The 27,112-nt window shown below is 42.2% G+C and overlaps 1 protein-coding gene across 5 annotated transcripts; it reads right to left on the reverse strand.

Moving 5' to 3' along the window:
* Positions 1 to 3,137: 3,137 nt before the first annotated feature.
* Positions 3,138 to 20,953, reverse strand: CDK2AP1 (cyclin dependent kinase 2 associated protein 1). Of its 5 annotated transcripts, XM_039504458.1 has the most exons (5): positions 8,749 to 8,784; positions 8,192 to 8,284; positions 7,973 to 8,079; positions 6,844 to 6,970; positions 3,138 to 3,930 (listed from the first exon to the last, which is right to left on the reverse strand). In XM_039504458.1, exons 2-5 carry the CDS (start codon positions 8,199 to 8,201, stop codon positions 3,863 to 3,865), a joined length of 312 nt encoding a protein of 103 aa, XP_039360392.1. In that variant the 5' UTR covers positions 8,202 to 8,284; positions 8,749 to 8,784; the 3' UTR covers positions 3,138 to 3,862. The 5 variants fall into 5 exon arrangements, with proteins under 5 accessions (XP_039360392.1, XP_039360391.1, XP_039360395.1 ...); XM_039504457.1 differs by lacking the exons at positions 8,192 to 8,284; positions 8,749 to 8,784 and adding an exon at positions 20,746 to 20,953; XM_039504461.1 differs by lacking the exons at positions 8,192 to 8,284; positions 8,749 to 8,784 and adding an exon at positions 19,415 to 19,513.
* Positions 20,954 to 27,112: the final 6,159 nt, after the last annotated feature.

A 27,112-nucleotide genomic window follows, 5' to 3' on the forward strand; every position in this document is an offset into this window, starting at 1 on the left:
AGTCCATACTCAAGCAACTTTTCCATTTAAATCAGAATCCCCTTTATAAATTAGAGTAGACAGATTGGATGAGCTGTTAAAAAAAAAAAAAAAAAACCCTCTCGTTTCTAGTAGGGTTGTCAATTAATTGCAGTTAATGCAAGCGATTAATGCAAAACAAGTAACGTGTTTTTTTTAATGAGTTAATCGCACAGCTTTGTTTTGACCCTCTTCACTTCCTGTACTACATTACTTGGTGGACATTGGCACAGTTCTACTGTGTTCTCATGATCTGGAGTGAGTAAATATCAGAAAAAGTTAATGGAGCAAAGCAGCAAAAGTTTAGGTCTTTTGAATGGGAAGTTTATTTTTAAGAAACTTCTGGATGGTTCTCTGGATAAAAAGACAGTTATCTGTAGCTATTGCAAGGCTGAGTTCCAGTACAATCGAAGTACTTCACATCTGCAGTACCACATATGCACTAAACATGCTTTTGCCTCCGGTTCTTGTGCTACAGATAACCCATTGACAGCAAATGAATCCTGCCAGCTACTACAGAGTAGGCTTACAGAGTTTCAGGATTGCTAAAGCCCACAGATCAAAGAAAGTACAACAGTTTAACCGATGCTATTGCAAAATGGATAGCTATGGACTGCAGCCCACTCAACATTGTAAACGACAGAGGGTTAAGAGGTATTATTCAAATTGCATCTTCCAATCAGTGATATACCGTGCCCTCCCAAGAGCCCATTGCATTACAAATACTTGGCCTCTATATCATGAGAACACTACAAAGTTGGAGCTTCTGAAAAATGCACTAGCTGTTGCTTTGACTGGTGATCACTGGACATCCTTGAGCAATCACTGCTGTCTGGAATCACAGCACACCTAATTAATGCCGCATGGACACTGCAATCGTTTGCTTTAACGGTAACATATTGAAGAGAGACGTTATGCTGAAACATGTGCAGAGTGTTTCTTGGATGTTGCAAAAGAATGGACTATTCAAGAAAAGGTAACAGTACTGACAGAGCACATAATATAATTGCAACAGCCAGTCATTTGCCTTTTGAACATGTGGCATGCATCACTCATAGTCTGCAGCGATCCATTACAATAGCACTCGATGATGGTTTAGAAAATGTGCTGGCAAAATGTAGAAAACTTGTGGACCATTTCAAACACAATCCAGTTAACAGTACAGAGCTAAAAATACAACAAGCTGCAAATGGACAGAAACAAGAACCTCTTGTACAAGATATTTCAACCAGATGGAACCCCACATTGGGTAAGGTTCAGTTCATGCTTAGAAATAAAGCTGCTGTCACAGCCACATTAGCTCTTCGAAAGCACAATCTATCAGTGCCGCCAGATGATGATTTTGAAAAACTGCAAAAGTTAGAAACACTACTTGAGCCTTGCAGGGTTGTGACTGAATTCCTTGGGTGGAAATTGTATGTCTCCTGCTCCATGGTTTTATCTGCATTCTGCCATTTATTTCATGTTATGGCAGTCTCCGATGACAACCCAGCATGTTAGATTTTTAAGAACACTTTCACTGTGGATTTGACAAAATGCAAAGAAAGTACCAATTTTTTAAAGATAGCTACAGCACTCGACCCAAGGTTTAAGAATCTGAAGTGCCTTCCAGAATCTGAGAGGGAAGAGGCGTGGAACATGCTGTCAGAAGTTTTAAAAGAGCAATACTCCGACGCAGAAACTACAGAACCCGAACCACCAAAAAAACAAAAACAATTTTTGTTGGTGCCATCTGACTCAGATGATGAAAATGAAGGTGCATCAGTCTGCACTGCTTTGGATCATTATTGAGCAGAACTCATCATCAGCATGGAAACACGTCCTCTGGAATGGTGGCCAAAGTATGAAGGGGCATACAAATGTTTAGCATATCTGGCATGTAAATACGTTGCAACACTGGCTACAACAGTGCCTTGCGAATGCCTGTTCTCACTTTCAGATGACACTGTAATAAGAAGTGGGCAGTATTATCTTCCATAAATGTAAACAAACTCATTTGTCTTAGTAATTGGCTGAACAAGAAGTAGGACTGAGTGGACTTGTAGGCTCTAAAGTTTTACATTGTTTTGTTTGAATGCAAGTATGTAAAAAAAATCTACATTTGTAAGTTGCACTTTCACGATAAAGATTGCATTACAGTACTTGTAGAAGGTGAATTGAAAATACTATTCTTTTGTTTTTTACAGTGCAATTATTCAAAAATATAAAGTGAGCACTGTACACTTTGTAGTCTGTTGTAATTGAAATCAATATTTGAAATTGTAGAAAAACAGAATATCAATTTAAATTTATTAAATATTTGATATCATTTAACAGTGCGATTAAAACTATCTTTTTTAAATGATTTGACAGCCCTAGTTTTTAGACATTACATTTTTGTCAATTGAAGAAAGATGTGATAACTATCAGACAAAGATGTGGAGATACTGTAGGTTGAAAGCAACTTTGGTGAGTTCACTCATCTGAACCATTCTTATGCAAAGTGTCCCTTTCCCAAAACTATTATCCCCTAACATCCATAGTTTGCAGTGATAAATATCCCTTTCTTTGGGTTTCATTGTCCAGTTTTGCTTAGTTTACTTTGCAGAATTTTGATGCAACTGAATACCAGTGTTATGCCATTGTCTTTACTGTATCATATTACACTTGAATAGTTTCACCTCAGAAAGGGTCTTTAGTCTGTTAAAATTTCCTCCACTTTATTTGAATAGGGAGCATCTACTCCATTTTATTAAAGATGTTGATTTAAAATCACAAGGGAAAGAGGTGATCTTCCATCTTAATGGAGTGGTGGTGGTGGGGTTTTTTTTTTTTTTTTACAAGGAGTCAAATCACATCCCTTGAACTTTACAGTATCTTTCATCCCCCGCACGTTGCTTTTTATTAGTAGTAATGGAGCCAGCAAGCAGCCTTACCTGCTTCCTGCAGAGATTAACTGCATCAGGCCCGTGCTATGGCTGGAACATCTCCAGCAGTCTGCAGCACTGTTCCCTGGTCTGTTCCTGGACTTGAGGATCCTGCATGAAGGTTAAATGTTGGCCTCTCTACTGAGGTCTTTTGCACTTTTAACATAAGGTTGATTAAAGGGACTGTACATACAGGTTTAATACAAATTGTTAATGAAAATAAGCTTTATTACAGCAAGTAATAAATACATACAAAGATGCAAATAACAGTTTTAGTAATTTATCCAGAATTTTGTTTTTTTTGGCAAACTTACAATTGAAATCTTCAGCCTTAGGGTGAAAATTAGTTTTCTGGGACCTTGTTATTGTTTGTTAGGTTGCTCTATCTTCTGTATTTATAACTCATGCACTTTAAATGGACTCCAAAGCACTAACAATCATGCAAATGCTTATGCAAAAAAAGGGTTATTTCTAAGCGGGATCTATGCTGTGTGGCAAACTGTAAGAATAGCCGACTACTAGGTAAAACATGCTACCAGTGCAGTTATTTAAAAAAAAAATCCTTAGAGCTTATGTCAAAGGTTGAAAGATTGACCATGTGGGGTTAAGTGAATATAGTCAAAGAAATAAAAAAAAAAAAGAGACTGTGGCTGGATAAGAAAGGAACTTAAGTATAGTCTGTGGGAGAGAAAACATTCCTCTGCATGCAGTTTTAGTCTTAACCTTTTAGAAAGAATTTGGGGAGTTTAACATCTAAAAAAAATGCAAACCCTCAGTAAATTGAAAAATCTTCTCATTTTTAACTGTACATTTTCATAAGGGCAAAAAAAAGGGGTAAAACATTCAAAATAAAAAGATTCATCTGCATGTTTCAAAAGGAATAAGTATTACATTTTTCTTCATAAAGAGATGGAAAGTCTTGTAACTTAATTAGTAGGCTAGGATCTTGCATTCCGTTCAGTCTCAGCCAAGCATTCCCGAACTAATCCTCTAGCATGAATGATGCCTGCAAAAGAACAGCAGATTTTTTTTGAAAGCATCAGATTAGGTGACAGTTGAAATTCAAAAACGTGGTTTAATGTTTCTGTCCTAGAATAGCTTGCAAGGGTGCAGCAATGTACCATAACTAAGGCGGCAGCAGCAGTAGCATCCCCCAGCATCCCAACTGCAATTAAAGCAAGTGAGTTTGGTTCTCCTAACTGGCATCTTTTCGCAGATTAATGCCAGAAGGGACCATTGTGTTAAACTTCAGTTAAAAATGTGTCCTGACCAAAATCCTGAATCCAGGCACCTGTAAACTTAAGTTCCACATTCAGTGATGGATCTAAACTTTGCAGCTCAGGCCTATTTTAAACTGCAAATCTTTTTTTTTTTTAATTAAGATTTTGCATAATTGTAATTTGAAAATCTGCTAAAAATAATCTAATCAAAAAGCCTGATCTGTCCATTGAGTAACTTTCTCTTCGAGAAGGTGTCTCTCAACTCAGACCCATAACTGTCACCTTGAAAGTCAAAGTCTAAGCTCTTCCAGTGTTAACAACACAGAGTGCTAGCATAGATAGGCCATCATTTTAAGCACCATGTTGTCTAACCTTGCTCAGGTCTAGTTGACATGAACTAGAATTTTCAAAAGCAGCTTAAGTCCCAGCCTTGGTACTTAGAACACTAGTGGCAGATCTAGATTAGTGCTACCAAAGTTCACACCAGTGGAGTCTGAGCCTGTGTTCGGTCCAAGGGAGATTTTGGCATGACTTGCCCAGGGCAGACAGCACTACACTCTGGCACCAAGGTTTCAGGGCAAGAGAGAATAGTTTGGTTTCTGCTCAGAGCTCACCACTACTGCTCCTTAACTGGGTGGAGGAGTTGCTGTTGAGCAGCGGGAGATGCTTAACCTCATCAAACTCAAAGTACGTTGCCTCTGAAGAACTGCCAGCCTGGAAGCTTCAAGGGCACAGAGCAACAGCCAGTGATTGCACCCAAAGAAATAATTGCCCATTAAATAATTACACTAGAAAATTTAGGGATACAAGGATTTTCAAAGGGTTAAATATATATATGCACACTAGGAAATTGGTGCCTGTACCTATAGTATGCACAGATATGGACTCAAAGCAGCACATTAGATTTTATGTGGCAAGGTGCCCAGTTTATACTGCAGCTTGATCGCCTGTGTGGCTTTTAAGCTGGTGGAGCACGAGACACAAGTCTCCTGCAGGAGGGATGCTCCAGAGAGCAGATACCTTCCCGCTCCTGTGTGGGACACCTGCAAGATTCCCCCAGACCTGCCCCATCATACTACTGTATGCTCCCCACACACACACTTAATTCCTCCTCGTAGGAACCTCCTCCGCTATTGAGTGGGCAAGTTTTTGAGTCAGAAGATGTCAGAAAAATTGGCTGATATCCATGATGCCTATATAAATACATACTCACTGTAATGTAGGAAAGCACAACTTTAATCTAGCAACTGTTCAGCAAGCAATTGTTCGTGCTGACAGTCTGAACTTTTCCAGGTCTCTGCTACGTCCTTCTCGTTAGCCTATTGCCATTCTTGATTTATTTTGACACTGGTTCAGCCAGTGCAATAGAGAGACTCCTGCAACATTGATTTGTCAGCCCAGATTCCACTTTACCACTCTTAGCAGCAGATGTTATCACATGCCTTCCAAGAACAGCTACTATTCATTTTACTGCACACGGTGGCAGATATATTACTCTCCCCTTAATAGTTGGGCCTTAAGTATATCTGGCTTAATGCCACCTTTGCACCACCCAGCTGCTGGGCTAATCAGAGACCATTTTAGCCTCTGGCACAGGATAGAGCAGCTTGGGGAACTCCCTTGCACCCAACTGCCCATGGCCCTCATGGGTCACTCCAGCAGCACTTCAGGAAGGTCCCTGACATGCCTCCTGCATGGGATGGTGAGGTGGCTACACCAGCTGTAGGCATGCAGTGATTTCCCCAGCCAAGAGGAAAGGATACTTACCACCCCCTTTTGCTGGCCAAAAGGAACTGAACTGGGCCCTTAGACTCTAGTAGCTTCAGGCTCCCTTAGATCTACTTACATCTGCTTATTGATGTCTAAACAGGTGGAATTTACAAACAGAGGAGCAGGAATTCGTGTGACAGAGGAAGATGCTGGCTAGTTCAGTGTTAGGCTCCCATTTGTTCCCCCTCCCCCACATGCCTCTCTACTGGCCCCTCAATATGCAAGTTACCACAGCGTAGAATCTCTTCAAGCAAAGATACATTCAGTTAAGATGAAGTGGGCCAGCTGGAAAAGTGACGTATAAGTGACACTTTGGTACATGGTTTGGAGTCTAGTTTAGGGGATTCTAAGTGAGTCTTTTGGGAGCCTACGTTGATGTTATGTACATAGTGAGGGGGCTGGAAGAAGGTGCAAGTTACACCCCTCTGTGCACATGAAATACATTCAGTCATCGGTTGTCACATAGGAAGTGAACGGGCGATTGCTAAGCCATGTTAAACAAGCAACTCAGCTAAACACACTAAGTCAAGCCAGCTGTAAGAGTTCCCCCAGCTCTGAAGTAAGGGATGTGGGGAAATGGTTTGTAAACGGGCGGCTCCAGGCCCCAGCACGCCAAGCGCGTGCTTGGGGCGGCATGCCGCAGGGGGCGCTCTGCCGGTCGCCAGGAGGGCGGCAGGCAGGGTGCCTTTGGCGGCTTGCCTGCGGAGGGTCCGCTGGTCCCGTGGCTTCGGTGGACCTCCACAGAAGCCGCGGGACCAGTGGACCCTCCACAGGCATGCCTGCGGGAGATCCACCAGAGCCGCGGGACAGGCGACCAGCAGAGCGCCCCCCGCAGCATGACGCCATGCTTGGGGCGGCGAAAGGTCTAGAGCCGCCCCTGTTTATAAATAATGGATCAAAAACATTGTCTATTCTATAAAAACAATTACCTCGTTTTAGCCTCTCCATGGCACTTTTACTTCCAGCATATGTAGGTCTAATTTCTTTTCCTAATTCTTCTATGATAGCTAGAAGTTCTGCATATTTGCTTTGTGGTACTTGACTGCTGCTGGTACCCTGCAGTTTGAAATAAATTAATCAATTATACATGGCAAAAAATAATAGATTAAAACAATCATAAGAATCTGTTTCATAATGTGCCCCAGTTGATCATGGTCACTTGCACTAAATGCATCAAGTTCATAGTTTTACAGGATTTTAAACACAATGCTGCATTAGCCCCTGCTCCTGCAATCGGATATGAGGAGGTACCATGCAGTTGCAAGGATCTATCATGGCAGATCTGACTGCAGGGCTGGGACCTTTTAACATTTCATCAGAACAGTACAGCAAATCATTAACTAGCACAATGCACAAGTTCATCTCTCTTTCCCTCCATTCATTCTAATTTTAAGTGGTAGTACAGGCAAAAACTGACCAGACATGTTTTCAAGTATGTTAAAATAGGTGGAGTCAGTGAGAGAGAGATACAAAGAAAGCTGTCCAGAGAAGGCCTCCTTCTCCCTGTTAAATGGTAGAAGCCACTCCACAAAAGTTGACCAGTTAGATTCTTGTAGCAGCCAACAGGAAGGTTTGGATCATGCATTTTATAACTCTTTTGCTGGGGTAAGTCTTAATTTACAGATATATTTACTATTAAATATTATTTTGTATTTTAAAAGTCATACTAATAGAGTCCTGTTTGGTGCAGCCTTTACCATCAAATTATAATCTTTGATCGTTTTATACCTGTGCCTTTGTCTTTGAACACAACTCACATCATGGTTCACCAGTGGTCAGAAGGGCAAGGACTCACGGTTAGTTATTAAATACCCTGCCTCAGCATGGGAGGATGGATTAAACGACCTCTTGAAGTCCCTTTCAGACTTACACATGATTCTATAACCCCCAGTGAGCACTACAGTTAGTTTAATATGAAACCAGGATGCATGTGATGAATCTGTCTGCCATTTATGTTTCATTTCAAAGCAAGGGAGGGTCACATCAGTCTACATGCCACAATTCATACTACTGCTCAAACCTTGTCACCAATACAATTTTAAAAAATTGGAATTTTACCTGCATCCCTTGTGTATAGCCTAGAGACGGGGGTCCATAATCATTTATAAGCTGTCTGTATTGTGCAGAGGTTGCCATACTTGTGGAGGGAGAGTGAACACTTCCAGCTTTTGAGGAAGAAAAAATAGGAAAGCAAGATTTATTATCTAAGGATGAATTAGTCAATACCCATTGGGGCATAATTCAGTGAGGTGGTGATGTTTTTAAACAAACATTTACCTGTCAACATTTTTTGCCAGATCACTAACTCAGGAGTCACACTGTTCACTGCAAACAGTACAGACAGTTAAAGTAACCATCCTGTAGTGTGCACTGTACAAGTGAAAGAAGTGCAGGCCATAACATTACAGATATATCTAGACTTGGAAGGATTAGATTTGTAATTGGTAAATGTCAGTAAATGATAATTTCACCAAAACCACACAAACCCATGACAAAAATTCTCCCATTGAGAATAATCACAATTTACAGATAGGCAAAGTAAGAAAAAAGCTGCTTGAGAACTTAAGAGTCTGATTTAAGGATATTTACTTGATATATTTTGACAATTTGTGTTTTAACAGTTATAAAGTTTAAACTTTCTGAACCTTAGCGTCTACTGTCTGACCCCACTCCCCATCATTCTGCACAACTGTGAATATTTAAATCATTAATAGAAAAAAATGCTCAAAAATAAACACTGAAAAAGTCAAAATTAAGTTCTGCCAAGCCTGGTTATATCATTTGTACTGTTAAAAATTCAACACTATATAAAATCAAATGTTCTGTAGACTTACTTTAAATATGGCTATAATTTTACAATTCAAATAGTCATCATATTTGCAATGCAAATCACCCTAAAAGCTATTTGAGCCTACACCACAACTATTCATTGTGTGACATCAGCAGTGAATATTGTTCATCACATTCATCTCTTGTGTGATGTCAAACATTTTTAACCAGTAGGATTGGGCTATGCAAATAAACCAAGGAAAGAGATCACTAATATAACATCACTTTTGTGTTACTAAGTCTGATATTTCACGAGATCATCAGACTTCAGAGTGAAGTTAAACTGCACTGACAGAACATTTTTATTACGAACATATATTTACTTTTGGCACTATCAAGCTTTATGGTCCCCTTAGGTAAATACTGACAGACATTACTTCTAGGGTCAATAAATCTGGCATGGATCGTAAAGTAACAGAGGTAATTATCTACTTAATGTTCCATCTTGATTATTTTTAAAATAATAGGTTCCTCATAAGATAACTGCTATACTTGATGCAATCTTTCAGAAAGTGCCTTTTCCTGAAGGAGTTCAAGGTGAGTTACTCATACTGCACAGGAACATTTCTCCTACGCTTCCCCCAAATAAACCCAAAACCTTTTGTGTCCTTTATTATTCCATAAGTTAATGTGGCTTTTTACATTAACCAAGAGTTACAGGACCTCATTTAACGGGTTTTGCCAGTGTTATCTGTCAAAGATCTGCCCCGGTAGAGGAGAATCTGAACAGATTCCTTAATCAGTTTCTAACATTCAAAATGGGGGGGAGGGGGGGCAGAAACATCAGATCACTTCCCCCTTTTCCTCGAGGGCCACAATCACCAGTTAAAGGAGACGCACACAATAGACAGATCCAGCGTTGTGCATTGCTGATTTAAGGGCTCAACCTCTGTCCACACCGAGTCTGCTAATGGCACCTATTGATCTCACTTCCTCTGCCCACTGAAACAGCCTCCTCAGTCACCGTCTATCATCCTTTTCAGGAAAATGCACCATTTAAAACATAAAAAGGCATGTAAGGGTCCCGATCCTGCTGCTTGTTTTCATAACCTTCTTGGGAGTTCTGCCCAAGTAGGGGTTGCAGAATCTGACCTAAGGGGGATTTATATCGTCATGTTCAGCTGTTCTTTCTCTCCTCTTCCTCTTTAAATGTTCCTGCTCCCACGGTAGCTTCCCTCTGTCCAGGCTTTCTCTGCAGCCTCTCAGACACACCAGCTCCTTTCTCTACAAACACCTTCCCTGAAAATTCCAAGGCTTCTCCCACCCGCTCCCTTCCCATGTCCGTGGCCCTATTTGGAATTTAAATGAAATACAAATGAAAAGGATTTGACATTGTGAGAGTCATTTTGTTCTGTTTAGTGTTTTACTCCTGACTCTTATTTATTTTTGCAAGGACACCACCAGAGGAAGCAGAGATCACGCTCTAAGAAGTGCTATTGAGTGCATGATGGAACCATGACTCTAATCTTCCTAATTTTGTGCTTCTATAGCAATCACAGGGAACCATGATGGCCTGGTCTTCACTACAAAAAGGAAGGTGTTCTTAACTTGAGTTAGCTAATGCGAGATAAAATCTGAGTGAAGACAAGGTGGGCTGTAGCTTTTTCATGAGTCAGCTGCTTGAGTTGAAGACTCATCTCCCCTTTAACCTTTAGCTCAATCTGCTAATTTGTTTGAAAAATTACAGACTGCCTTGTCTTGAAAGGGTTGCTAACATGAGATACAAACATACCTTTTTCCTAATGATGGTCCACCTTAACGTTCTCAATTCTTACACTGTAATGTGGGTGGTTGTCTCAGGACACACTTACACTTGCAATATTTTTATATCCACATTTTACCCAACATTTCAAAAATCTGTAATAATGTTGTCAAACAGACATCCATGATGCTACTTTGCAGGAAGTAGCACCTTTCCTCCAAGGGTCTCATAATGCTTTACAACCATTAATTAGCCCAGCATGCTGTAAGGAAGGGGAGTATGATTATGCCCATTTTACAGAAAAGAAAACTGGGCATAAGTAGGTTAAGTGTCTTTCCCTACAGTCACAAAGTATGGGCCCAATCCTGTGAATGCTTTCCACCAGGTGATTCTGAAAAGTCTAACTGAAGTCTGTGGAACTGCTTGCAGTAATAAGGACACCACCTGGGCGGAAAGGCATTTACAGGGTCAAGCCCTGAATCAGTTAACAAGGACAAGACATTCAGGAGTCCAGACTCCAGTCACCTGTCCTAGCAACTAGCCACCACATCTTTCCTATTGGTTATGAAGTAACAAAAAAAAAAAGTAGAAGACAACTAAAATTATTTGTTTCAGCTGGCTGCTTTTAACAACAATACAGACCAGACATTTCATTGATCTCCTGCTTAGACCATGTTAATTTGAACTATGTCACGTTCCCAGTCTGGATAGAAGTCAAGATTACAATATAAGGAGCGTACAGATAAGAACAAAAACCATCAGGTGCCTGATGCATGGAGACAAAGCAGTGACACCACAGCAAGGTGCTGCATGAGAAAGTTTCACAGATCTGGACGCTGACAACAATATGGCATTGCAGTATAGAGTAGCTGCAGATTCTGACAGTGGCTGAATTAGCATTAAAGGGAAAAGTCTACAACCACTAAGGAGAATTTACTAAAAGACTGATCCTGTCAGAGAGCTATGGGAAAAGAACTGGCACTGGGATTTTAGTCACACCAAGTGCATCACTTCTCATTAATAACCAGATCAATGGAATTTTGGCACTGGAGCAGCCAGGGACACTGTATTGTCTACTTTACCCACAGCATATGCAAAGCTGTGATGCAGACACTAGAGGCCATTACAGAGCAAAGAATGTCCTGCCGAATGACAAGTAGCGGTAACCATGGTGAGTTTACCTGTTTCTTTGCAGTCTGCATCAAAAATGTAATAAGACATAATGCCATGCGCCAACCACTTTATCAGTAGCAGCAGGCACAGAGAACAAAGAAGGGGATTTAGCTTGGCTGTGATACCAGTTCTCCATGCGCTGCAAGCGCCCATGTCAGACACCTGCCAGTCATTCCCAGAGGGAGTGGAGGAGTGTGTGGGACTTGGCACAATAAAAAGAAAATCAAATTTTTGTATTTATTTAAAATGCGGTTGTGATCCTGATAACGAGCTTGAGTGCAGGGTATTTCCTGAGAATTAATGTCTGCTGAGGGGTAACGGACCTTGGCCTTTTCTCAGCCTCACAACTCTCCCATTAATCCCCTGGAAGGGCCTTGGGTCTTAGACTTTTTTACTTAGTTAATCCAAAATACATTTGTGTATCTAAGCATTTAATAGATTTCATATTATATTTGCTGGACCCTGTCATTATAATGAGCAGCAAAACCAGGCCAGTGAGCCCCAAGTGGCATCCTAAGTCACAGGAGACCAGGTCAAGAGGTCAAAATGACTGTACTGCATAGAAGAGGGTAAAAGATCCAGCACGGTGTTTGGATGTCGTCTTTCTCTGGCATCAGCCCTGGGCTGATCCAAAGTGCCAATGAGATCTGCAGAGCGCTATATGGCATCTGTCCAGGCTACCTGAGCAGCTTTCTCCCTCTGCCAGCACCAGGGATGAGGCAAGCTGGAGTCAGACTCTAGACCTGAACATCTGGGACCTGGAGCAGTATGTTCTCACTATCCATGTGGAGGTAAAGGGGAGAGTAGCAGGGGCAGGGACAACTCAAATTCACTCCCCTGGTTAATCCAACTGAGGTCAAGGCTGCTGACCTTCACCGAAGGGTGTAAGGTCTGATGGTGGCGATTTTGGGATACACGTTGCCTAACCCTAAGCTGGTAGCCAATCCATGCTGATATTGATAAAGGAGGTGTGGGTGACAAGATGATAGGCATGCTGATTTATCTAGCTTTAGACGTAAACACTGCCGACAACACTCATGGATTTATCACAAGCCTTGCGCTATTTGATGTTCTTCTTAATGCTCCAAGTGCTGGAGCAAAGTGACCACGTGAGAATCTCCACTTCCATATTTTTTAAAAAGAGAAATTTTTAGCAATTTTTAGAGAAGTTCAAAGAGAGAAGAATTTAAGTTTCAGTTTCTCTTGACTGCAGGAAAAAAGCTTGAAAATGTGACCCGGGTGCCCCCGAAGATTCAGAAACCACATATCAAACAAGAACCCCAAATGTATTTTTTTCTAATTCTCATGATTTTAAGGGACAATCTCATGATTTTGGGGCCTGACTCATTACTTTTGAATGCTGGCAGTTAGCAATATCGCAAAGAGAGACTAATGCTGGAGTACAACTGTCACCAGAGCCTCTGGAGGAATGGCAGATGCTAGTTGCGCTCCTCAGACTCAGACATCCCCTCTTCTCAAGATTCAGCTGCACTCTTGGAATGGCTTTTCACATTTACTCCCAATCCTCCCCCTTCCAGCCCCCCAACTTACCTCCAGCTGCTCTCTCTCAACCTGATTCAACACCCAGTGAAATTCAAGTAAATGGAAAGATCCCATAGACTTCAGTGGGCCTGGAATCAGGCCCTATGTGCCCAATCCAGCTCCCACTGAAGGCAACAGGAACTTTCCACTGACTGCAGTAGGAGCTGGATGGAGCACTATCTGCCTCCCACTCAGCTGCCCTGCCTTTAACTCCTCTTCCTTCCTGCAGAGCTGCTCCTCCAATTCTCTCTGGTTTCACTCGTCTGGTTGAGGAGAATTTGTATTTTTAAATCTACTGCTGTTGCCAGCAAGTGAAGTGGATGGGAAGTCAGGTTGTGCTTGGAGAGCTCACAAAACCCTGTGCATGCTGCAAAGTAAACTGCGTTTCTGTAGCCAGGTCAAGGCACTCTCATCTGATGTGCTTACAACACCCACAGACAGTTACAGCCACATGGTGGCAGCTTTTGTCACCACACAACCATGTGACACGTTTATCACATCCAAACCTACTGTGCTGCTTAACTGCGGCCTTGTCTACACTCAAAAGTTGTACTGTTTTAATTACACAGAAGTAGCTAAAGTGGTACAACACCCCCACCTCCACTTGCATAGAGTTACAGATGCTTATAGCAGTGTAGTTATTCCTGTATGGGAAAGGGAAAAAAAATATACAAATATAAGGAACATTTATTCCAGTATAATTGTGTCCACACTAGGGGTCCTACAAGTATAACTATTTACTTAGGGGGGTGATTTTATTATTTTAACTAAAGTATTTATACTGGTACAAAATCTGTGAACATTTTGGTGCTTGCTGGAGAAAATCCATACAATTATCCCACAGTGCCTCTGCAAGAGGTCTGAATTTTTCACAAAATGCTTTTATCCCAAGTGTTTGTCAAGCATTTGAGCAAAAACAGGTGTTAAAAAACACATCTGAAACAGTCTGAATAAAACCCTACTCCTCTCTCAGTTGCTAAGCTGTCATTTTCTTGTGATGTCAAATCCCTCCACTTGTCTAGTCATCCATAGAATCCTCTGGCAATTAATCAATCAATCAATCAAGGCAAAACCTGATATTTCTAAGTAGAGCAGAAAATAAAAGCTTTTTCTTAAGAACAAAACCCCACACAGAACTCTCAGCCCTATGAAAAAGCCAGTTCATCTTAAATTGCATTTTTAATACAAGTGGATTAATTGTGAGTTTAACACATTTGCCCAACTAAGATTGTGTAATGAACATATAGGCCTGATTCTACTCTCAAAACCACCAATGTAAATTGGAAATAATTCTATTGAACTTATTGGTGTCACAGCCATGTAAACCTGGTTTAAGTGAGAGCAGAATTAAGATCATTGGGTAAATTCCTCCACTGCCTTGTACTCTGGGCAAACTGCTGCCTTTTTGATTGTGTGGAATTCCACAGCCCCATGGCACAGGTGCAAGTGACTACCCACAAAGAGAGAAATCAATGGGGCCAGGATTTCACCCCAGATGCCAGGCCCAGTTTGTGGAATCTGGCCATTTTACAATCACATCAGTCTGAATCGTGGTTTTAATGTTCAAACTTAGAAGGAAAGAACATGAATTCTTATCACTCAAAACATCTTGGCTTCATTTATACAAAATTTCACTGCAATCGCATGGAGGACAGGTGGAGAAAGGCAAACATGGTACCTATCTTTCAAAAGGGGAACCAAGAGAAACCAGGGAATTATAGACCAGTCAACCTAACTTTGATACCTGGAAAGATACTGGAACATTATTAAACAATCAAATTGTAAGCGCCTAGAGGATAATAGGGTTATACGTAACAGCCAATACGGATTTGTCAAGAATGAATAATGCCACACCAACCTCATTTCCTTTTTTGACAGGGTTACTAGCTTAGTGGATGGGGGGAAGGTGTAGATGCGATGTATCTTGGTTTTACTACAGCTTTTGACAGCCCCACATGTTCTTAAAAGCAAATTAGGGAAATGTAGTCTTGATAAAATTACTATAATGTGGGTGCAAAACTGATTGCTAGACCATACTCAGAGAGTAGTTATCAATAGTTCACTGTCAAACTGGGAGGGCGTATCTAGTAGGGTCTAGTTCTGGGTCTGGCATTATTCAATATTTTCATTAATGACTTGGCTAGTGAAGTGAAGAGTATGATTATAAAATGTGTGGATAACTTCAGGCTGGGAGGGGTTACTAGCACTTTGGAAGACAGGATTAAAACTCAAAACCATCAGGACAAACTGGAGAATTGGTCTGAAATCAACAAGATTAAATTTAATGAAGACAAGTGCAAAGCATGGTTAGTCTTAAGAAAAGAGGACTGAGAGGGGACTTGCTAACAGTCTTCAAATCTGTTCAGGGATATTATAAAAAGAAGATGTCGATCTATTGTTCTCCATGTCCACTGAAGGTAGGACAAGAAGTAATGGGCTTAATCTGCATCAAGGGAGATTTAGGTTAGTTATTAGGAAAAGCTTTCTAACTATAAGGGTAGTTAATCTTTGAAATATGCTTCCAAGGGAGGTTGTGGAATCCCCATCATTGGAAGTGTCTAAGAACAGGTTGGACAAACACCTGTCAGGGATGGTCTAGGTTTACTTGGTCCTGACTCAGTGTGAACAGTTGGACTAGAAATTGGTTCAAGGTCCCTTCCAGTCTGACAGTTCCATTATTTTAATCATTAAGATGCCACATAGGCATCAGTGTCTATGCAGGCAGATCCTATTGCCGCACCAGGCACTGCCAACCTAGCAGTGAAACACTCAGTGTCCCATTACCAATTCCCCTAAACACTCCAGTCCCACTGAATATTTAAACAAACAATAAAAAAGCCATTTTCATAGAAAATATTGGGACTGATCCCCTTTAGAAAGTCCCCTTTCCAGTGCTCTCACAGTGTAAATGAGACATTCATTATATCTATTTACTTTATATTTACACCCACTTTAAATCCCCTTTACATTGCCAGAGCCTGGAAATGGGCTTTGGTGTAAATGGAAGCCAAATGAGAATCAGGCGATTTCCTTAAAAACAAAAACAAACAAAAAATGCTAAGTTACTCTTCTGCAACAGCCAAAGAACCTCTTTTAAGCTTTAACATTTTATACATAGACAAAGGTAATTCATATTCAGTTTTGTAAATTCCACACCTTTTTTTGCTGAAAACTGCGAAAAATACCTGTCAGTGTCCCCCTGCCATTATCCATTCCTATTTTTTTGGGTGGGAGGGGGGAAGGTAGCACTCATTTGATAAAGGACCAGGCGAGTTACATCTGGAAAAAGTAAACTAATCAGCATGTTTAGCTCAGTTCTTTTCAGACTATTTTTAATGTGACTTGGACTTCCAGTGAAGAGTGAGCAAGCGCTGTATTAAATTTTAGCAAATTGAATTACAGTCATAAAAACAATGCCATTGTGAATCTTTGAAAGAGTGAATCCAAGACAAGAGAGATTTAAAAAAAAAAAAAGTAAATCTGGAAAACCAATGTTAAAGCTCTCATAATGCCCACAAATTACTCCTTGTGTCTAGCATAGTTTAGTATGTAAAAGCTTCCACAAACTGCTATCTTAACAGAGTACTTCATTTTCTGCACTGCTGTGGCACAATAGACTCCCCCACTCCATAAAACCTGAATACGGACAACAGGATCATGTTGAATATCATTACATAAAGAACGTTAAGGAAGCAGTTTGTTTATGGAGCTGAGTCAGAGCCTTAATATTAATAATGGAACATATTATTGGACATAAGAGACTAGCTAGCGTGCATATGTTCTACTGCCCTCTTCTGGCTGGAATCAGAACTCTCAGCTGTGTTGTGCCCCTACTATACTGATACCAGATAATGGAGATTCTCTTTTGGCTCAAGTGGCGGGAGGTACTTGTGATTCTGGAGCCAGAGAATCTCAATCACTGTGAAGTTTGAGTGGTGACACTGCAGGCACAGTGAGAACTACGGAAGTCCTAGGTTACAATATTTTTTCTGTTTAAAGGGTTGCTGTTGAAGAATGTGGAGCCGGGATGCAGCCTACTATTTTAACATTATAATAATCTGCTGGAATTTGATTTTACACATGGAAGTTTTAAAACTTCACTCTGATCTTAGCATTTTGTTAAGCCGTCAAAAATAATAATAATAATAATAAAAGACTGATACAGTATGCCCCTTGCAAATACCATTCCCAGAGCTGTGCAGATTCCAGGTGAAATTATTAAAGATGTTGGTGTGCAAACAAAATACAACCATAATGGCTCTAACCCTGTTTAAACAAACAAAGCAAAACAAAAAAAGTGAGTGAGATAATAAAAAGGACCTTAAAAAATGGAAGGTTTTGTGTTTGAGATTAAGAATATGTCTGTGAGTGGCTGGTTTAGAAACACAGGACCAGCACTGACTGTTACACCACAAGAGCCCAGGCTCCAGAGTGGAAAGTCCCATGGGAAGACTACAGATACCTGGAAAAACACTGCAAGTTTAATCACATGGGGCCTAAACCCTCAATGCCCTGAGCTTTGCGTCATCACTCACAGCTGGGCAAAGCAAGTTCAGAGCCAGTGTAAAATTCCACTTTGGAAGCAAATAACTCTCTCTTTGAACTAGTGTAAATGACAACGCTGCAAGGCAGTGGAGAATCAGGCCCCTGGAGTGCCCACAGTACTATATAGCTGGGGAGGGGGTTTAAACCACCTGTGGAGTAGACCGACTTTACTTACGTAGCCATCCCAAGATCTGCAGGGAATCCCCACAGATCTCCCATTAACTCTTTGCAGCCCTTCCTGCCCCTATGGCAACTCTCCTCTCTCTCAGGGTTTGCCTTCACTGCACAAGTAACTTGGTTTATAACCTGAGCATTGTCCCTAATTCGAGACCCATCCACACACACAAACCCCAGGGTGGTGACCTTTTAGCTGGTGGTGGCTGCCCTGCCTGGTGGTATAGTCTGCAGCTCAGGTTAGTACAACTCATCAGCTGCTAATAGAACCACTCTGGGTAGCTCACCTGTTATTTTGTAGAGTGGCCACTCTCACTTGAACTAGACTAAGTGGAGAGGAATTAACCAGAGCCTAGATAACACAAGTTAACTGTGCAGTGAAGACACAGACTTCAGAAACATGGACCACAGCCCTTCTAGTCCCACTTGCACCAAAAACCCTGCAGCACAGAGCATTGGCATTATTATATAGATACCCCAAGCTGGCCACATCCCCTCAAACCACTGAGCCCCAATCACTCCAAGTTCCCGCAGAGCAGCTTCTGCAGAGCTGATTTCAGGCCAAAGGGACAGATGTCCTGCATTCAGACCCTCTACAGGATTCAAAGGAAAGGGATGCTCTAACCCCAGGTTTGGAAGCAAACCCAGGAATTCCACTTCTAGCTGAGCTGGTGGCATTTAATTTAAACACAAGAGAGAAGGAACCTCCTGAAACTCAGAATTAGGGTCCAGCAAGGAGGGAAGCCATTTGCAGTCATATCACTCTGAATGCAGTGTGTGCCCCTGCAAGGACTGCTTTGTCTAACTCCCTTGGCCTCAGGCCATCATGCTGGCATTGCCACTAGCTAGAGGAAGGGCTGGTGAATGAGGAATAATGGCAGGAGATCGAGAGAAAGAGAGAGCCCATTTTGGATACCGATTAAAATATTTTTCATTGCTAAGAGTCTGTGGGTGTTAAGGATGACATGACCCCAGCAAGCACAAGTTCGGGGATCACAGAAGCCTCACAGGGGACTGCTGAAAAACCACTAAAAAGGAGGACAAACTGAATGAAAGAAATGTAAAGCTTGAATCATGGCATGGATCATTAGAGAGCATACAGACAGAACAATGACAGCAAAAAAAAAAAATCACAAAGAACTTTCAGAGTTACTTAAATCAATAGCTCAGTAACATGTTTGCTATGGTCTTAGCCGTTGCTTTCATCTGATGTGCAGTTAGCCTTGTGTTTTCCCCTCGCTCCATGACGTAAGCCAAAAATCAAAACAAAAAGCTCAATGTCCCTGCTCTTCTATGGAGGTATTTTAGAGAATGAGACACTGGCTGTAGTGAGGGACAAAAAGGAACAGTTCCATCGCTTGGTTCTTTCTGGTGACACTGCTTTAGTATGTCACAAGAATCTGAAGTCAGGAACATGCCTTTTTCCTGGCTTTTTTTTAAAAAGTAGCAAGCTGACCTCAGGCCATGATCCTGCAGATACTTACATGCATGCTTAATTGTACACACCTGAGTACCCATTTAAGTCAGCTACTCACATGCTTCAAGCTATTCTCATGTGTAGGTGTTTGCAGGATCAAGGCTACAGTTCATATCTTTCTTCTCTATCAGTTGGTGACAATTCCTTGCAGCAAAGTGAGATCCGCTATAATTGCCACTCATTGTAGCTTCTTTGGGGTACATGTAATTAATACCCCAGGAACAGAATCACAGACAGTGCGGCAAAACCACTGAAGTATATTTCCACTCCCTTCTAAAACACCAAAACTTCTCTCTCTGCCTTTCTTTCTTTTTTTTTTTTTTATAAAGTCACATTTCTTCCTGTTGATATTTTGATGTCAGACCTGTAGACACCATATGTGCGAGCGAGCTGTTAAGACCAGAACGGTTAAAGACAACTTCTCCATTTTTTGTTTTAATACCCATCGGCGTGCAGAGATAGGGGGATCTCCTGAAAATATCCCACAGGGAATGAATTGCGGCTGCTTTATTCCGAATTTTCTGAATTACCCATGCACGCTCTTTCACGCGCACACCCAGCAAAGTTCACCGCAGAAATTAAAATTTTAAAAAATGACGGTTACCTTTGAAAATAAAAAAAGTTCAATCCATCTGAGTCACTTTGCAAGGGGGAGGGGAAGATGGGGAATAAAAATAAACACAGACGGGGGGGAAAAAAAGGAGGCTCTTTAACAAAAATTAAGCTCTCCAAAGCCCCTAACTGACTCTCATGCTGGCAGAGGAAGACTTATCCAGCACAGACTAATCTCCTCCAGACTCCGGCACTTTGAAGGACTCTCCCCTGAGGACAAACCCTGATGGAGAGGGGGCCATTTCAGATCGGGGGGGGCTGTTTCAAAGTCGCTCTGGGGCGCAGCCCTGGAGAAAGGGGGGGACCCAGCCCCGAGCAGCAGAGAGCGGGGCTGCCTCGCCACACACAGGCACTTGCAGCGTCTGGCCAGCAGCGGTCGCGGCTGAGCCGCGAACAGAATATTCCTGATCCAGATCAATCAGCAGCCCCGGGGAGGCGATCATGGAGGAAAGCGAACGGCCGGATCAAAGGAGCCACCAGCGGAGCGGCGCCGCGCGGAGGCGGCCGGCACCTGGGCGCCAGGCGGGGCGCAGCGCCCCGGGGCCCGGGGCGGGAGCGGGGGGAGCCGAAGTTTGCTCCTTGGGAAGCGCCGCGCTGTGGGTGATTAGTAATAATGGCGGATATGAATCAGCTCCGAGGATCTGACCCTACGTATAGAACTGGACAAAAACTACAGTCTGGGGCTTTCCCCAGGTATTCGCGCTGCACCACGGCGCTCTTTTTGTGCCTCCAAAAAGGGCTGGAAAACTTGCCCTCCAGTTGCAATCGGAGACTTACCCTGGTTGATGGAAGTCCCGGGGAGGTGGGCGTTCAAGTTGGGCTTGTAAGACATTCCTAGAGACATGGCAAATGCAAGAAATAAAAATGTCCTGACATTCAGTGGAGCGTCTCTGTGTCTCCCAGACACTTTGGGTTGTTTACAGCGGTAGCAGCACCGGCAAATATGGCCGTCACTTATATTGACACCCACAATGCAATATATCATCCATACATCATTAGGAGACATGGATCCAAAAACTTTAGAGGAGAAAAGGAATTCACGCGTCTCTCACAGCCAGTCCTCCTCACCCACAGCACTTTAGATTTTTATTTACTGGAGGATTGGGGGGTCATTTTTATTTTTAAAGAGCAAACAATAGAGGGTGTTTTTTTTTAAATAACATTGGTTTTTAAATGAACTTCAGAAACTTTTGGCAGAACTTTTGGGTTGAAATCTTATCCTGTAACTTGTTAAAAGGGGGGAGCCAGGGGTGTGGGGAAATGTTGAATGGGCATTCTTAAAAGGATAAAAATAGTTGGATTTGTTTTAGGGTGGCTGGGATGTTTTTTTATGGGAGATTAGACAATCTGTAATTTTTTTTAAATTTAATATAATTTTTCCAATTAATTTGAGTGGTGGGCAATATCTGCTAATAAGTTATAAAACTTTTTTTTTTCAATTTTCTATGCAAATTCTCCTAATAAAGTGAAGGAGGTGTTCCTCTCAATGATTTTATATACTAAATACATTTTCTGTCGGACCATCAGTTTGGTCTGATCAGAGGTTGAAGGTTAATATAGACTGCAGCAACTGAGAGTTTTAATAAAAATAAAACCAGATAATAATTACCTGGTTTTCTGTTTGCAAAGAGATGGCAATGAAAAATAAATGTCCACTCAGATTCAGAAGGCTACATTTTAAAAATAAATTTTAAAAAGTCTCAGAAACATCAATCTGTGATGCTAAAACTCATTCAGACAATGGATCAATTTAATCACAACAGAATTATCCTTAAATTAATCCACAGTAAACCTGTGGCATATTCAGTTAAAATTATTCCAGATGTATATGAGTGTAATTGATCAGAATGTGGCCGACTGCCCTTTCTAGTGGGTTCTGCAACTGGAATTAAGCACCGTGCTGGATCTTTCACATGACATGGCATTTCCATTGTAAGACTGTCACTCTGAGAAGGCTGTAACACTGTTATAATTTCTACTAATATTTTACAACCAGATGGGGCCCAATCCTGTTCCTTTTGAATGGAATCTTCCCATTGGCTTACATGGTACAGAATCGGGCCTATAACAGCTTTCTGTTCATTAGTGCTTTACAAAGGAAGGTAGGTATGATCTCCATTTTATAGGTGGAGAAACTAAGTCACAGAGGTTAAACAATTTGTGTAAGGTCACACAACGGGCACTACAACTCAAGTCTCTGAGCTCCACTCCCTTGTTCTACCCACTAACCACTACATGAGGAGCCTGGTCCAATAGGAATAACCATGGCTGATGCCTGATCTACTGTTAAACAAATTATCTGGATGTTCTGAAGTTTCACTTTCAGCTCCAAATGCATCTCAAGCTATGGCAGTGGAGCCCAGAGTGGGAGGACTATTGTTTAAACAACTGATTTGTGCTGTACTCCATTAGCACAGGGCCAGAAAACCTCAGGCATAGAATTATATGCTTTTTACCTCATATTTTCAAAGTGGCACATAAAGCTTGGCTGCGCAATTCTCATCAAAGTCAACAGGAGTCACACAGCTAAACCCCCTCATCCAGCACTTTGCAAATTGATGCCTGACTGTCCCTGAAACTTTGCTGCAGGATTTGGAGATAATTGTGTTTACACTAACCCCTCGAATGCTTGTCAAACTTTGCAGAACACACAATTCTTGGCCTAGCTCTTTGTGGGCCTGATTCTCCCTTGACCTGACCCTTCTGCAGTTATTTACACGTCTATGAAGTAGGTGTAGAATGGTACCTTGCTCAGTTAGTATTCTACAGCCACTCTGCATTAGTGTAAACAACTGCATGTGGTGCAGGGCTTGGAGAATTGGAGTCTGGGTGGTTTACCTGGTTCTCACACTGGTAGCTTCAAAATATACAACACTCCTGTAAGAAATTTCTTTAAAATAGCAAAGACTCTATGAAAATATCTTTCTTTAGAATACAATAGGACAAGGTGCAGAGGGACCCTTCTACTTTTCTGAGCACTCCCTTTTTTTCTTTCTCCACTGATAGGAAGCTGTCAAGAATGTAGGGATGGGTTCTCCATCACTGACACCTGTGCAAAGTGGGTGTCTATTGATACCCTGACAGAACAATAGGATTTTACATCCACTCTGAAACTCTCTCGGCTCATCTGTAAATGACAACACAAGGTGCAAGACCACAGAAAATCAGACCCTTAAGTTTTGGCACCTGCAATACATGTCAGCGTTACTTGGCTTGACTGGCTTTTGTTCTGACTTTTCACTCTGGGCAGCCCCCAGTGAAGTTGGCTTGGGTACAAAGTGACCAAAAGTTGTTCCCATCTGTCTAATGGTCTGTGGTCCATGTAAAATTAGTGGTCTCAGTTCAATCATTTGTGGCTGCAACAAAAAAAACCCACCATCCCAGCTATCTACCTTGTTGGCAATTTTAGCAAGGATGCCAGAGACGAAATCCCTCAGAGATACTGCCTTCAAGTGAGGGTCCGGTCATGTTGCACTGCTGGAGTCCACATTCTGTAGACCTAGGACATCACTTCAATTCAGGGCTGGTGCAAGGATGTTTCACGCCCTAGGCGAAACTTCCACCTTGTGCCTTCCCCCCCCCCCATGCCCCCACCCTGAGGTGCCCCCTTGCGGCAGCTCCCCACCCCCACCCCAGCTCACCCCTGCCCCGCCTCCACCCTGAACACGCCATCACTGCTTCACTTCTCCCGTCTCCCAGGCTTGTGGCACCTAAGCTGATTGGCGTCGCAAGCCTGGGAGGTGGGAGAAGTGAAGCAGCCATGCCATGCTCGGGGAGGAGGCGGGACAGGGGTGAGCTGGGGCAGGGAGTTCCCCTGCCTGCCACCCCCCCTTACTTGCTGCAGGTGGCCCTCCCCGCGCTCCCCTGCCCCAGCTCCCTCCGCCTAAATGTCGACAGTGGCCAAAGATCCGGCCACCGCGATCACTGCAGAAGAAAATGGCGCCCCCCAAATCCTAGCGCCCAAGGCGACTGCCTAAGTCGCCTAAATGGTTGCACCGGCCCTGCTTCCATTGTTCTTCATTCAGCACCTGTCAGGTGCAATAACCTCTCTGCATGGGACACTCAACAGAGATAGATGCTGGGAATCTTCTGCACCAAAATCACGCCTCTACCACCTGAGCTGACTGTTAACTGGTAGCAGTAGTGGGCTCTTAATCTCTATGTAGGCCAGCCACGAGAAGGGGACATGTCCTACAGAGCTAGTGTGTTACATTGAGTTTGATATTCTCCACCACACTCACATTCTGAAGGCAGGAGTAACTTAAAATAAGTTTGTGTTCTTAATTTATTTTTTTAAATCAAGGGAGAAAAGTCCATAAGTGGGGCTAGTCTCCACTAAGTCATCTCCTTCTCTCTGTGCACATTGCTTCTGGACCCCTTACATCCAGTTACAGTTCCAAAAATGACTGCACTATCTGAAAGACATAAGCTGTGTGAGCCCTCACCTGGTTCTTCTCCTTCTGTGTACTTTCTTCATTTCCATTACCAGTGTTTCTCAACCCCCTTCCTCCAAGGCCATTGGGCACCCTATGGAAATACACAGCATTATTAAGGGCCCAGCCCTTTTTAGGCAAAGCTTCTGCTGAGTTTCTCGTGAGAAAGTATTGCAGGACTGGATCCTACATCCCTCTAGCTTTTGTATAAGAAACACACACAAACTACATTTAAGTGATGTTATAAGACTGAAATACAAAACAAAGGAATTCTAAGTTCACCTGACATATTACACGACCCTCTTGCTGCTGGTGCAGCACTAGGGTGACCAGATGTCCCAATTTTATAGGGACAGTCCCGATTTTTGGGTCTTTTTCTTATATAGGCTCCTATTACCTCCCACCCCCGTCCCAATTTTTTACATTTGCTGTCTGGTCACCCTATGCAGCACTTATAAGGTGGTAACTCCTTTCTAGCTGTGATCTGTTAGATAGTGTATTGGGTTAGGTGCCAGGACACCTGGGTTCATGTCTCATCTCTGCCAATGACTTCCTGTGTGACCTGAGGCAAATAGTAGTCAATATTTATATGATGGTAGTGCCCAAAGCCGCCAGTTGGGTTCGGGATCTTATTGTTCAGGGTGCTCCACAAACACAGAAAAAAAGACCATCCCTGCTTTGAAGGACTACAGTCTAAAGTCACAAGTGGCCTGATTTTCACAGGCACTGAACATCCTTAGTTCCCATTGGCCTCAGTGAGAGTTGTGTATGTTCACCAGCTGTGAAATGAGACCAGTAACCTCTCTATCATCTCTTAAAATAAAATAATAAGAATTAATGATGTAGATCCATCTATATAAAGCACTTAGAGAGCTACAAACAGAAAGCGATAGCCGAGTGCAAAGTAGCCATGTTTATTATCCTATTGGGTTAAATCATTAAATTGGAGGAATTCAAGGTGGCGCATCAAAATCCCGGCATTTCCTTGCCACTGTGATTGGTGTAAAAAACTGCTTGTGGGTGTTAATATCAATTCAACTAATTTGGTTAATTTTAACTAATTAAGTTGTGTGTGTTTTAACATTAACTCTCTACCTGCTGGGGAAACATACAAACTAGCTTGGAGTGAGGGGAAGAAATGAGAGCTTTGTCTCTATTCTGGAAGGAATTTATATTCAATCATTTATGTAAATATCCCTAAGATGTTAAGGACCTACATAATATTTATTATAATCAAATAATCATATAGAATACACACAAATAAATCATTATATACAATATAATAATGACATAAACAGTCCCTTGTATATGAGAGGTGGTAAAACGAGCTGTTGAGGTCTCATGTAAATATGTCTTTAGAGATTGTTCAAAGCACAAATTACTGAGCCACAAGTCGATGACAGCTCCTCCAGATCTTTTATCGTCTATCTTTACAAACGTACAACTGTTTCCAAGTCTGCTGGGTAAATATATATTTAGGAACTTCCACAAATTATGATTATTTGCCTGATAATCTCTAATGGCTCTTTGGTGGCAACTGGTGAAGGCATCTCCGGTGAAGACAGATCAACTTATTCCCTTTCTGTGCCTCCAGTATGAGGCCTTGATATTCCACCCCAACCATCATTTTTCCAAAGCCTCTCAGCTTTCTTACATTCACAAGGCTTCTGTTCCTCATGCAGCTCCCTCTCATTTCCTACCATCATCATTTATTGCTCCTATCCAACAATATTTCCCTCCCCTTACTGAAATCCCACACCATGTGTCTGTAGTACTAGATGTAGTTTCTTTGTCATGCTTCTTGCTGCTTAAAGTGTGCAGCACCAGAAGTCTGCAAAGCCCTTCCTGGTTATACACAGAATGGAACCATTTGAGAAGCTGAGCAGTGGGAAACAAGAGGGTTGCAAGCAGAGGAGAATGCATGCGGGAATCTCTCTCTTACAAGTTCTCTGGACATTAGGTTAGTGGCTTTTTCCTGGAAACTTTGCTAAATTTCTTTTTGTAGATGTTGCGTTGTGTTAATTTGTTGCTCAGTACTCTGCATCTATCTGGTAGAGTCACCCTTCCGATAACAACACATGACCTTTGTATGAAGCACCCAGAGATCTCAAAGCATTTTACAAACAATAATACATTAAGTCTCCCAACTCCCACTTCACAGAGTGGTGAATTCAGATACAGAGCGTTTACGCCACAAAACTAGCCGCAGCTGATGGGGGATGAAGTCCAAGAGTCCTGATTCCCTGCTCTAACCCCTAGACTACATCATGGGTGGATTACAGGTAACCAAAGCCTAGGTACAGCAGTATTTCAGGCCCCCCGACAGCCTCTCTCTCCAAACTTCCCCAAAACAGACTTCTGCCCAGCCCAGCGCTATCCCCTCACTAGCTCTGGAGAAACTGACACTCCCTTCCAGCCCTAGGATAGTCTTGTTTCTCTCCCACGCCTGAGTCCTTCATCTTCCTGCCAAGTGGAACAGTCCTGACAGGCAGACAATTGGGTGCTGCCTCCCTGTCTGCATCTCTGACTCCAGGTTCTCTCTGTTTATCAGGCCCATGTCCCCTGGATTCTGCCTTAAAAGTGACCAGTAAAATAACACTGTCCAGGAGACTCTTTATGAATGTGTAACAAAAGGCTGAGGGGGTTAGCATAAAGGGGCCTTGCTGCTGCTGCTGCTGCTTGGAAATATTAGGAGTATCAAGTCTGGTCTT

The sequence above is a fragment of the Mauremys reevesii genome, linkage group 18, assembly GCF_016161935.1.
Source record: "Mauremys reevesii isolate NIE-2019 linkage group 18, ASM1616193v1, whole genome shotgun sequence".
NCBI classification, from domain to species: domain Eukaryota; kingdom Metazoa; phylum Chordata; order Testudines; family Geoemydidae; genus Mauremys; species Mauremys reevesii.